Source organism: Chelonoidis abingdonii, chromosome 20 (genome assembly GCF_003597395.2).
Source record: "Chelonoidis abingdonii isolate Lonesome George chromosome 20, CheloAbing_2.0, whole genome shotgun sequence".
Classification (NCBI taxonomy): Eukaryota; Metazoa; Chordata; order Testudines; family Testudinidae; genus Chelonoidis; species Chelonoidis abingdonii.
This window is the reverse complement of record NC_133788.1, coordinates 22,544,604-22,556,692: the sequence shown is the minus strand read 5'-3', so window position 1 is coordinate 22,556,692 and position 12,089 is coordinate 22,544,604. Positions and strand designations below refer to the sequence as shown.

Genomic DNA, 12,089 nt, shown 5'->3' with positions numbered 1-12,089 from the left:
GTGGCCACAACCACCCCCACAACCATCATAGCCACCACAACCATAATCACAATGGCCATGACCACGCCCATAGTCACGCCCACACCAGTCACGCCTGCACTGCCCCACAGCCCCATGCAGTGTTCTCACAGGCCGACACGGGCATCCAGCCACCACTCTGCCCCATGGGCAGCGCCCATGCCAGGGACCACTCAAGAGACACACCCAAGGGAGTGGAGTAGCAGGCTTGGCACTGTCCACAGGAACCAGAAAAGGGGGCACTGGCTACAGGGGGCCCACAGGGGCCCCTTTCCCCTCCAGTGCTCCCTGCAGGCAAGTCCAGCACCTGCCCCAGCTGCAGCCCTGCCAGGAGGCCCTGGGCCCTCGACCTCCCTGCGAGGAGGCTCCAAGCTCCAGTCCACGGGGCAGCCGTACTGTCCCTGCCACAGTTCTGCACCAGCCTGCCCCCGATAGGGGGTGAGGGGTCCAATGCTGCTGGGCCTCCTGTGCACAGGGGCTGGGTCACTCCAGGGGTGGGGGGGGCTGGCACTACCCCTTGGCAGGACCCCAGTGGGGCCAAGGCCCGGGGGACCCTGGAGACCAAGTGTCCCCTCTCCAGGGCAGTGCACTCAGGGGCACAGGGGCCAGTCCCAGACCATTGATGCAGCTCAGTGTGCACGGAAGCTGCAGGCTAGTGGCGAAGGGGAGACCCACACTGCTGCCCCCTCCCCACCCCCTGCACAGCTCAGTGGGAGCAAGAGGCAATTCTGGCAGTGCCCACAGGGTGGCAGCATTTCCTCCCTCACACTGGCAGGCTCCCAGCTGCAGAGCAGGGAGGGGGGGCACTCACCTATCTGCCATCTGCGGGATGATGTAGTGCCCGTTCTTGTGGTCTGTGCAAAACAAGAGCATCAACTGTTAGCTGGGCGCTGCCCGGAGCCCCACACCTGACACAAGGGTGGGGGGAGGGAGAACCGGGAGCTGCCGTGGGTACAGCCGTGAGCCCCCACCCAGAATACCCACAACTGCACCCCACAGGGCCCTGGAGGCTGCTGGGCCGCATCGCCCTGGGGACGTCACCGACCCTTTACAGCCGCTGCTCTGGACCGTGCCCAGCAGGGCATCAACCAGTGCTGCAGGCAGAGCCCCCCAGCTCCAGCGAGAACCTCTCCATGGGCCCCCCTCCAGCCCCACATGCAGCACCCACCTGCCCCTTTGCTCACTGTCCCCCAGCGACCACAGGCCCCCGCCCACATCCCTCCCGGGGCGCAGCCCCTCCCCCCTCATATCCCTCCCCAGGGCACAGCCCCACCCCTCCCACATACCCCACCAAGGCGCGACACCCCCCCCACATCCCTCTCCAGGGCACAGCGCCCTTCCTCCCCCCTCACATCGCTCCCCAGGGCACAGCCCCCTCCCCCACAGCTCACTGCCCTCCCTGGGGTACAGCCCCACCCCCCCTGCTCACATCCCTCCCCAGGGTGTGGCCCCGTCCCCCATAGCTCCCTGCCCTGCCTGGGACACGGCCCCTCCCCTCCCGCTCACATCCCTCCCCAGGGTGTGGCCCCCTCCTCCATAGCTCCCTGCCCTCCCCAGGGTCCCCCCGACCTGTGCACTCACCCGGCTTGCGGCCGCACAGGTAGAAGGCCAGCCGGTCCGTCAGCTCGTACTGACACTCCACCAGCCGGTCCGCGAGCTCGTGCTGGGCTGCCTGCCTGCGGGGGGAGGGCAGAGGTCGGACCAGGAGCAGGGCACTGTCACGGCTGCTTTGCACTTGGCCAGCAGAGGCTCCAGGCCCCAGCAACCCACTCGGACACCTCTGCACTGCCCATGGGCCGCTGCAGTCACTGGACAGGGTCCGCGCAAGGCCTCTCCAGGGCAGCCAGCCAGGGTCCTGCTGCCGGGCAGCACCTGACACTCACCGGGCGTAGTCGATGGGGGTCCTGCCGTTCACATCGGGCGCCCCAGGGTCGGCACCATACACCACCAGCAGCTCAGCCTGCAGGATCTGTCCAGCCTTGGCAGCAACGTGCAGTGGGGTGGTGCCCTTCTCCTAGGGCAGGGCAGGCAGTCAGACAAGGGCAATGGGCACATAGCACCGAACCACTAGCAGGGCCCCAGGGCCGGGCCAGCAGGGGGCTAAGAGTCAGGAGCGAGGGGCCCCGGGGCCGGGCTAGCGGGGGCTGCGGGTCGGGAGCGAGGGGCCCCGGGGCCGGGCTAGCGGGGGCTGCGGGTCGGGAGTGAGGGGCCCCGGGGCCGGGCCAGCAGGGGGCTGTGGGTCAGGAGTGAGGGGCCCCAGGGCTGGGCCAGCAGGGGGCTGCGGGTCGGGAGTGAGGGGCCCCAGGGCTGGGCCAGCAGGGGGCTGCGGGTCGGGAGTGAGCTGTCCCATTGGCAGTGAAAATGGAAACCCCACGGTGCCTGGCTCTGAGGTCCCCTCACTGGCCGCTCTCTTTCTAGGAAGCCTTCCCCAGCTCCCGCACTGTCACTGGTCTCTGCCCCTCTCGGAGCAGCCAAGGTGCTGGGCGCTAGGGGGCAGTGTGGCGCCAGACTAGGGACTGACCTGCCCTGAGGCTGAGAGGGGGCGCCCCCTGCTGCAGCAGTGAACTGGGAACCCCGGATCCATGCCAGGCTGCTGCCCCCTGGTGCCCAGCCCTGCCCCAGCCACCTAATGCCAGGACAGGAATGAAGACTTGCCATCACCACAACCTCCCCAGCCACACCTGTCTGCCCTCCTGAGCCAGCAGGGCCCAGAGCCCGCGTCCCTTCCCCTCCCTGCAGCAGGGCAGAGGCGCCCGCCCAGGCCTCACCGGGTGGAAGAAGCTGGGCTGGGCGCCCAGCGAGAGCAGGCGCAGGCAGGTCTCCAGGTTCCCCGTCCGCACGCTGGAGTGCAGTTGCTAGAGGAGACAGCAGAGCGTCAGCAGCCTGGCCCAGCAGAACCTGTTGCCCTCCCATCCCGCTGGCCTCCTGGGAACCTGCCGCTGCCCCCGGGAGGTGCCTGCAATGTTGCACTCGATATGATTTTATGAAAATATGCTAATGAGTGTGAATATAATGTAACTGGAATATGCTCCATGCAACAGGTCTCTTGTAAGATATCATTACAAAGCTTATAATCTACTGAGTTTGATCATCCTATTCGTGTTTATGTGTCACTCTTGTACCTGAAACTAGAAATAGGAAACATAACTCTGATGGCCTGTTGTAATTATGCAAAGTGGGACCCATTAATGGCGGTTTGGAATCTTGATGGCTCCCATTAACCAGGACCATTGACTGTGGATGGATGGCTGCTTGCTGGCCTTCCTGTGAGGCAGGCTGGGAGGAACGGAGGCTTGGGGGACTCTTACAGTGACATGTGATCATGTCAAATGAACTGGAATCCACCCTTAACCTGGTGATTTTCCATTGAGCAGGAGGGGAGGGACCCAGAGAGGAACAAAGGATTCCCACCTTGTGCCAAAGCTATGTAATGGGGTGAAACAGAACAAAGGGGGCTGCAGTCATTAGAAATCCCTGAGCTACCATCTGAGCTGGAACAAGGGCTGTACCGGGGAAGGATTGGCTCCAGACTAGGAAGGCGTCCGGGCTGTGATAGAAGCTCATTGGAACATCTCTGAAGGCGAGATTTTATCTGTATTCAGTTAGTTACTGCACCAGCCTTAGACTTGCGTCTTTTATTTTATTTTGCTCAGTAATTCACTTTGTTCTGTATGTTACTGCTTGGAACCACTTAAATCCTACTTTCTCTATTGAATGAAATCACTTTTTACTAATTAATTAACCCAGAGTTTGTATTAACACCCGGGGGGTGGGCAAACAGATGTGCATCTCTCTCTGTCGGTGTTATAGAGGGTGAACAATTTATGATTTACCTGTATAAAGTTTATACAGGGTAAAATGGATTTATTTGAGGTTTGGATCCATTGGGAACTGGGTATCTGGGTGCTGGAGACAGGAGCACTTCTTAAGCTGTTTTCAGTTAAGCCTGCAGCTTTTGGGGGGCGTAGTTCAGACCTGGGTCTGGGTTGCAGTAGGCTAGCGGGTCTGGCTCAACAAGGCAAGGTTCTGAAGTCCCAGACTGCCAGAGAAAATGGGCTCAGGGGTAGTCTCAGCACATCAGGTGGCAGCTCCCAAGGGGGGGTTCTGTGAACCAACCCATCACAGAGCCCTTGGGCTGGCTTGGGCCAGCGGCACCAGCCATGAGAGGTGCTGGGCGAGGGGAGGGTCTCAGGGACTGGAAGGGCACCTTGTGACGAAGTGGGTCTGTTCTTAATGTTTCCTCTGAATACTGTGTGGGTGCCTCAGTTTCTGGCCGACACTCTGTCTCCTGGCAACTAATGGCCCAGGCCCTTCCCCCCGCAAGGTGTGGGAGACAGAGAGATCAGGTGACCTCCTGGCCCGTGAAAGAGACAAAGGCCAGAAAGGAGGGGCTGGAGGGGGTTTCAGTCTGGAGCTGGCTGGGGACGGGGAGTGAGGGCAGACGTGGGGGTCTCACTGCCCCCCAGAATGGATCCGGCCGAGGGGTCCCGTTCGCTGTACCTACAAGCTCTGTTTTAGACCCTGTTCCTGTCATCTAATAAACCTCTGTTTTACTGGCTGGCTGAGAGTCACGTCTGACTGCAAAGTTGGGGTGCAGGATCCTCTAGCTTCCCCAGAACCCCGCCTGGGCGGACTCGCTGTAGGAAGTGCACGGAGGGGCAGAGGATGCTGAATGCTCCAAGGAGAGACCCAGGAGGTGAAGACGTCTGAGCTTCTTGCCCTGAACAAGTCTGCTCCAAGGGAGAGGAGGCTCCCCAAAGTCCTGCCTGGCTTTGTGGGGAGCAGTTCCAGAGCATTGCCCGGGCACTCTGTGACACACCTGCCTTGCTGGGAGGGGCAGGGGTGGGCAGCACATGGCACTGTGGATCCAGGCCCGCTGGCTGCTCCATGCTGAGCCAGGGTGGGGAAAAAACCTGGCATCACCCAGCCAGCTGACAGTCTGTCCCAGCCCAGGGCCCAGCAGGGCTTGGGGTCTGTTCACAGCAGCAACTGCCCTGGGACGGTCTCACTGGGGGCAAACCACATGCACAGAGAGGGCAGCCCCAGGCGCCTCATAACACTGCATGACTCAAACCTGGGCCCACTGGTGCCAAATGCAGGAGTCTCTAGTGTCAGTCCCACCCCAGTGCCCGCTGGAGGGCACCAAGGACCCCCTGCCCCCAACAGTACCCAGCATGGCGGACTTGAGGGGGTGGACATGCTCCCACCACAGCCGGGCATTCCCCTCTGGGATCCAGCCATGAGCTCAGCACCCCCAAGTCCCCCGTGCCCCGCCTGCTGCTCGGGCCCCCAACCTTGCTGAGGTCCTTGGCAGTGACACCATCGTCATCGCGGCAGGGCAGCTTGTGCACGAAGGCCAGCATCTGGTACTTGGCACGGATGAACTCGGACTTGGTGGGGCTGGGGAGAGAGGGGACAGGGTGAGACTGCGCCGAGCTAGCCCCTTGCCCGCTCGGGGGGACACTTACTGCACTTTGTCCTGAGGATTGGCCTTGCGTCGCCCGCTCTGCACCTGTGCCGGGTCCAGCAGCGAGTGCTCCCAGATGGAGTTGGCACCATTACTGGCCAGAGTGTGCACCATCTGGGGAGAGAGACGTGCTGGTTCAGGGCAGCTTCTGCCACCATCTCACTGACCCACAGAGCTGGGCAGCCAAACCTCAGGTCTCCCACTGCAGACCCAGGGCTGGGCTAGCAGGGGGCTGCGGGTCGGGAGTGAGGGGCACCAGCAGAGCCAGGGAAGTGGGGGCCCAGGGCTGGGAGAGCAGGGGGCTGCGGGTCGGGAGTGAGGGGCACCAGGGCTGGGCTAGCAGGGGGCCGCGGGTCGGGAGTGAGGGGCACCAGGGCTGGGCTAGCAGGGGCTGCGGGTTGGGAGTGAGGGCCACCCATGCTGGGCTAGTAGGGGCTGCGGGTCGGGAGGGGCACTAGCCCGATTGAGGAAGGGGGAAAGGTCACTCATTTTATCAGTACTACAAAACCACACAATACAAATAATTTGAACAAACCACCAGCAGCGTGAAGGGAGGGAAGGGGATGGCACAGGCCGGGTGGGGTTCAAGCCAGGAAGCTGTGGGCATGAACCCACTGGCAAGGCAGGGCTGGCAGTCCAGGAAGGGACCCGTCGCAGCTTCACGTAACATGGAACAATCCCAACCCCTGCCGCTCCCAGAGACGCAGCATCGGGCAGCGCCCATGGGCAGTGCCGGGGGAGAGGGAGCCGCACAGAGACCCCTGCTGACCCCCAGCACCCCTCCCCCCACACACGGGGCTTAGGCTGCCCCCACCCACCTGCAGCAGCGGGGAGGGCCAGGGGCTGTGGCGCAGGTGCTTGACGATGGAGATGTGTCGGCCCAGGCTGCGGTGGACGCTGCAGCACTCGTCGCAGATCAGCACGCCGCGGTTAATAGAAGCCCAGCCGGGGTCTGCAGGGGCAGGAGATGGGAAAGATGCCTCACTCGCCGGTACCACGGCCCCCACCAGGGAAACCTGCCACGGGCTCGGCGGCTTGGCCAGGCCAGGGCACAGCCTGGCAGGAGGGGACCTTCCTCCTGAGAGCTTGGGCCCTCGCCCCAAAGGTGGAGACCCAGGGCAGGCACTAGGCAAATGCCAGCTGGGCACTTGGACACAAAGGCCTAGAGCACCCCAGACAAGCTGGTTAGTAAGGGATGAAGCCCCAGCTCTGGGAGAGGGAGGGGGTTAGAGCAGGGGGATGGGAGCCAGGACTCCTGGGTTCTATCCCAGCTCTGGGGGGAGTGGAGTCCGGTGGTTAGAGCGGGGGGGATGAGAGCCAAGACTCCTGGGTTCTATCCCAGCTCTGGGAAGGGGAGTGGAGTCCGGTGGTTAGAGCAGGGGGATGGGAGCCAGGACTCCTGGGTTCTATCCCGGCTCTGGGAAGGGGACCAGAATCCGGTGGTTAGAGCAGGGGAGATGAGAGCCAAGACTCCTGGGGTTCTATCCTGGCTCTGGGAAGGGGAGTGGAGTCTGGTGGTTAGAGGGGGGGGATGAGAGCCAGGACTCCTGGGTTCTATCCAGGCTCTCACACTGACTGGCTGTGTGACCAGTGACAAGTCCTGTCTCAGTGTGAGGTTTAATTAGGCTTTGTGAAGCACCAAGGGACAGGCGGAAGGTGCTGGGACCAGGCACAGCTGGAACCAGGGTGGGTGGCCAGCAGCCAGAGAGGGCCACGTAGCCCTGAGCCCCGACCCCCAGAGCTGGAGCAGGCCAAGGGGGCAGCTGCTTGGGGCGTTTCACGCTGGGGTGGGCACAAGTGCTGCGAATGGGCAGGGGGCCCGCAGGGGGCTGCAGCAGACAGATCAGGGGGAAGCTGGAGCATATGGCAGCGTCTCCCCCCGACCCCTGTGCTGCTCTGGGGCACCTACCCCTCCCACCATACTGTCCTGGGGTGTCAGGAACCTGCTGCTTCCCAGGCCCCGTCTGGCTGTTCCCCCCATCGGCTGCCCTGGGGACGGTTGCTAAGGTTTCCCTAGCTATAGCTAAGGGGCTCAGCCGGCAGCTAGGGAAACCCTAAGGTTTGGCCTGGGGCAGCCTGGGAGCAGGGACTGTTCTGGGGCCCAGTGGAGCCGGAGGGCAGGGCAGACACACCCCAGGCAGGGAGCAGCGTAGGTCTGCAGGGGGCGTCAGGCCTGGTTTGCATTCTGCAGTCCCGGGGGACGAGCCCTGCACACCCACCAGTAGGCGCAGCACCCACTCCCTGGACCGGAGGGGAAGCGCCCCCCAAGCGCAGGTGCCCACCCATTGCCAAGCCAAGCAGAAGGCGCCAGCCCCAAGGCAGAACCCGGCTGGGGCTCCCCGCTGGCTCAGACAGGCCACAGAGATGGGAACCTCCCTGGAAGACCGATCCTGCTGAGGCCCCATGGCTTAGGGGGCATGCGATGGAGAGCAGAGAGCAGGCTCCCCGGGGTGCAGAGGGGCTGAGTGCATGCTTAGTGACCCCCGCCAGCCCCAGCTCATTAGCCAAGCAGGAGCAGCCTGGCCCAGCGGCCCCAGGGAACAGCTAGCACCACCTGGGACAGGCCCCCCCCTCAAACCAGCCACTTGGCTACTGCTGCCCAGCCGCTCCCATCGAGCCCCTGCCCAGGTTAGCCCCCCAGGAGCTACGTGCTCTCGCCCCGCCCCCCGGGGCTCAGGGCACAGACGCGGCTCGCTGTAAGGGATTGCTGGGAGCCCCTCCTCCGCTCTCCAGGGACCCCCTCACTCAGCACACACGGTACCCCCATGGGAGACAAGTGAGGTGCTGAACTCGCTCCCATTCGGGCCTGCACCCCCAATCCCAGAGCAGCTCTGCCAGCTCAGAGCCCAGCCGGCATCACGCCCTCCCCCACCCGGCAGCCTCCCACACACAGAGCTATTCCCGGCTCCTTGCCCACGTGTCACTCCCTCAGGGCCGCGCCAGGGGCCGGGGGGGCCTCAGGCAGCATCAGCACCACCGAGCAGTGAGGGGAGCCCCAGGTGCGGGACGCAGAGGCATGGGGGAGCTCTCAGCAACAGAAGCTGGAACAGGTTCAGAGACGGGCTACTAGGATGATCCGAGGAATGGAAAACCTGCCTTATGAAAGGAGACTCAAAGAGCTTGGCTTGTTTAGCCTGGCCAAAAGAAGGCTGCGGGGGGATATGCTTGCTCTATATAAATATATCAGGGGAGATTAACGTTAGGGAGGGAGAGGAATTATTTAAGCTTAGCACTATTGTAGGCACAAGGGACAATGGGTACAAACTGGATATTAGGAAGTTTAGACTGTGAAATTAGACGAAGTTTTCTAACCATTAGGGGAGTGAAGTTCTGGAACAGCCTTCCGAGAAGTAGTGGGGGCAAAAGACTTATCTGGCTTAAGACTGAGCTTGATAAGTATATGGAGGGATGATATGATGGGATAGTTTAATTTGGGCAACTGATCTTGGATTATCAGCAGATAGTCTGCTCAATGGTCTGAGAGGGGGATGTTGGATGGGATGGATCTGAGTTACCTGCAGGAATTCTTTCCTGGGTGCTGGCTGGTGAGCTTTGCCCACATGCTCAGGGTTTAGCTGATCGCCATATTGGGCGGTCGGGAACGGAATTTCCCTCCAGGGCAGATTTGGCAGGGCCCTGGAGGGTTTTCGCCTTCCTCTGCAGTCGTTGAGGCGATGGTCGCTTGCTGGTGGATTACTCTGCAGCTTGAGTCTTCAAACCACAATTTTTGAGGAACTTTCATGAACTCAGTCATGGGTTTAGGGTTGTTTAAAAGTGGATGGGTAGGGTTCTGTGGCCTGCTTTGTGCAGGAGGTCAGACTAGATGATCATATTGGTCCCTTCTGACCTAAGAGTCTATGAGTCTATGAGAAGAGAGGAGATGCTCCCAGCCCTGTGCTCAGACCCCTGTACCAGCCTCTTGTGGGCAAAGAAACCCGCCTGGCCCCTGCCCTCAGGAATACATGGGGAGGAATGGGCCAGCAGCCCAGCCTCTGCCCGCTCCTATGCATGTCTATCCCCAATCCCCTGGGATCAGCTCCACCCCACAGAGCTCTGCCAGGGTGTGCCAACAGCCAGCAGCAGCAGTATTCCCGTGTGCCTGGCGCAGGCAGCACCAGGCTCTCAGCTGTGCCTGACCATCCCCCCCGCAGGCCACCCTGAGGCCCAGGCTCGAAGCACCTTGGCTGGACGGCCAGGGTAACCCAGTGCCTGGGAGCCAAAAGGTCAGCCTCACGCCCAGCGGGTGGGGACTCAGCACGGCCACTGAGCAGGCACCCCGCCCCACGGTGCTGTACCACTGCCCCCTTCCCAGGGGAACAGCCCCATTGGCCCACTGTGATGCAGCAGGAAGGGGGGCAGATTGACCTGGGAATGTCGTCTAGTTCTGATGGGACTGTCCGCAAGGGGGATGGGAGAGCAGGGGGTGACTTTAGGTGAAGGACGGTACCTGAGCCTGTAACCTGAGCCAGGAGGGGGGGTGGGACCAGGTGACACCTTTGGAGGGGAACTGGACAAAGGGAGAGGAGGAGCCCAGGGGAGGGGAGGGATTCAGCTGGAAGGTTTGTTTCAGTTTGGGGCTGGCTGGGAAGAGGCAGGAACCCAAGTCTGGGGTCTAAACTCCCTGCCCCCAGAGGGACCTGGCTGAGGGGTCCTAGGTGTACCTACAAGCCCTGCTTGGGACCGTGTTCCTCTCGTCTAATAAACTTTCTGCTTTACTGGCTGGCTGAGAGTCCCGGTGAATTGCAGGAAGTGGGGTTGCCGGGCCCTGGCTCCGTGACAACTGGTGACAGAGGTGGGATCTATCGCACCCCATGGATGGCGGTTCCTGCAGTAAGTGACTGGGGAACAGTAAAACGAAGGGGGATTGACATGGACTAGGCATGCTGAAGGTTCAGAGAGACATGGTTTCAGGGAGCGATTAACCCGTGGGAGTGTGTGCCCAGTGAGAAGGACTTTGCAGTAACAGGGTCCCCCGGGGGATTGCAGCGAGCGGTCCCAGGGGCGGGGGAGTCTGCAGCTTGACCCTGGCAAAGAGGTGGTGACCTCAAGAAAGGCTGGTGCACGAGGGGTCCCCCTGGAAACCGTGGGGAGCGGCGAGCACCCCAGCCTGTGAGTGGCCAGCAGGAAGATGTATGACAAGCCCCTTAAGAGTGACCTGCTGGAGCTGTGCAAGCAGAGGGGGCTGCGCAGTGGGAGGCTCACCAAGGACCAGCTGATTGCCCAGCTGGAGGAGGGAGATCGCTCGAATGAACTGACCCCTGTCTCTGAGGGAAGCAGCCTGGCAGATGCAGCGCAGGCACCAGTGTCTTTCCCAGCGGGGAGTGAACAGACGGCTGCTGAGGGCTTCCCAAGACCCCGCCAACCTATGCCTAGGGGAAGGGCTGGGAGGATCCCAGCGAATACTGAGGGCACCGTGACCCCCTACAGCCAGCAGGGGATCGTCCTGGTGGAGCCCTCCATCGCTGGAGCTGAGGCAGCTAGAATGGGAGAAGGAGCTAAAACCAAAAGACCTTGAGTTGAGGCAGCAGGAACTAAAGGAGGAGTGGGAAGAACGAGAGAGACAGAGGGTGCACGAGCTGGAACTGGCCAGGCTGAGGGGCAGCAGGCCCCGGCTGCAGTGAGTGAGGAGGGGCCCAGAACTGCACGGAGCTTTGATAAGTGCATCCTGGCCCAGCGTAAGGAGGGGGAGGACATGGATGACTTCCTGGATGCCTTTGAGACGGCCTGCGAGCTGCACCAGGTAGATCCTGCGGACAGACTGCGGGTTCTCACCCCCTTACTGGACCCCAAGGCCGTGACATTGTACCGCCAGCTGGGAGAGGAGGAGAAAGGGAACTACGAACTATTCAAGCAGGCCCTGCTGCACGAGTTTGGGCTGACTCCTGAGATGTACCAGGAGAGGTTCCGGAGTCAGTATAAAACCCCCGAGGTCTCATATCTGCAACTAGCCATCCGCATAGAGGGATACGCCAGCAAGTGGGCAGACGGGGCCAAGACAAAGGAGGACCTGGTTAAACTGATCGTACTAGAACTGTATGAGCGATGCCCATCTGACCTGAGGCTGTGGTTGAGGGACCAAAAGTAAGAGAACCCGCGACATGCAGGGTGGCTGGCCAATGAGTTTGTGAAGAGCCAGTCAGGGAGTGGCAGGGAGGAGTCCTTACCCGCCATGATGCAGAGATAGTCACCCTGGGACCTCCCATAGGGGAACCATGGAGAACCCCCTCCCCCAAGGGAAACATCTGGCATCAGGGCCAACCGACCAGCTCAAGGGGACCAATGGGACGTAGGCTCCTACCACTGTGGCCAGAGAGGCCCCACGCCCAGGTCTGACGAGCTCCTAGACAAGATGGGAGGCACTTGGTACCTCACCACCATGGATCTTACCAAGGGCTACTGGCAAGTGCCACTGGACGAAGATGCCAGGCTGAAACTGACCTTTATCACCCCTCTGGGGCTCTACGAGTTTCTGACCCTGCCCTTTGGCCTCAAGGGAGCGCCGGCCACCTTCCAGCGCCTGGTGGATCAGCTACTGAGGGGGATGGAGAGTTTTGCCGTGGTGTATATTGATGAAATCTGTGTCTTAGCGGACTGGGAGGACCAC

General features: G+C 61.6%; 1 protein-coding gene across 3 annotated transcripts in view; it reads right to left on the bottom strand.

The window, feature by feature from the left end:
• GIT1 (GIT ArfGAP 1) overlaps window positions 1–12,089 on the bottom strand; it is a 32,339-nt gene that overhangs the window by 10,772 nt on the left and 9,478 nt on the right. For 2 of the 3 annotated variants that reach the window (XM_075074085.1, XM_075074086.1), the window contains exons 2-8: window positions 6,304–6,440; window positions 5,487–5,599; window positions 5,313–5,418; window positions 2,787–2,873; window positions 1,902–2,032; window positions 1,600–1,694; window positions 830–872 (exon numbers count right to left, since the gene is read on the bottom strand). In XM_075074085.1, the coding sequence (XP_074930186.1) occupies window positions 830–872; window positions 1,600–1,694; window positions 1,902–2,032; window positions 2,787–2,873; window positions 5,313–5,418; window positions 5,487–5,599 (575 nt within the window). In that variant the 5' untranslated portion in view covers window positions 6,304–6,440. Of the gene's footprint in view, window positions 1–829; window positions 873–1,599; window positions 1,695–1,901; window positions 2,033–2,786; window positions 2,874–5,312; window positions 5,419–5,486; window positions 5,600–6,303; window positions 6,441–12,089 lie in introns of those variants that run through there. The other variant, XM_032788765.2, reaches the window with a different exon arrangement.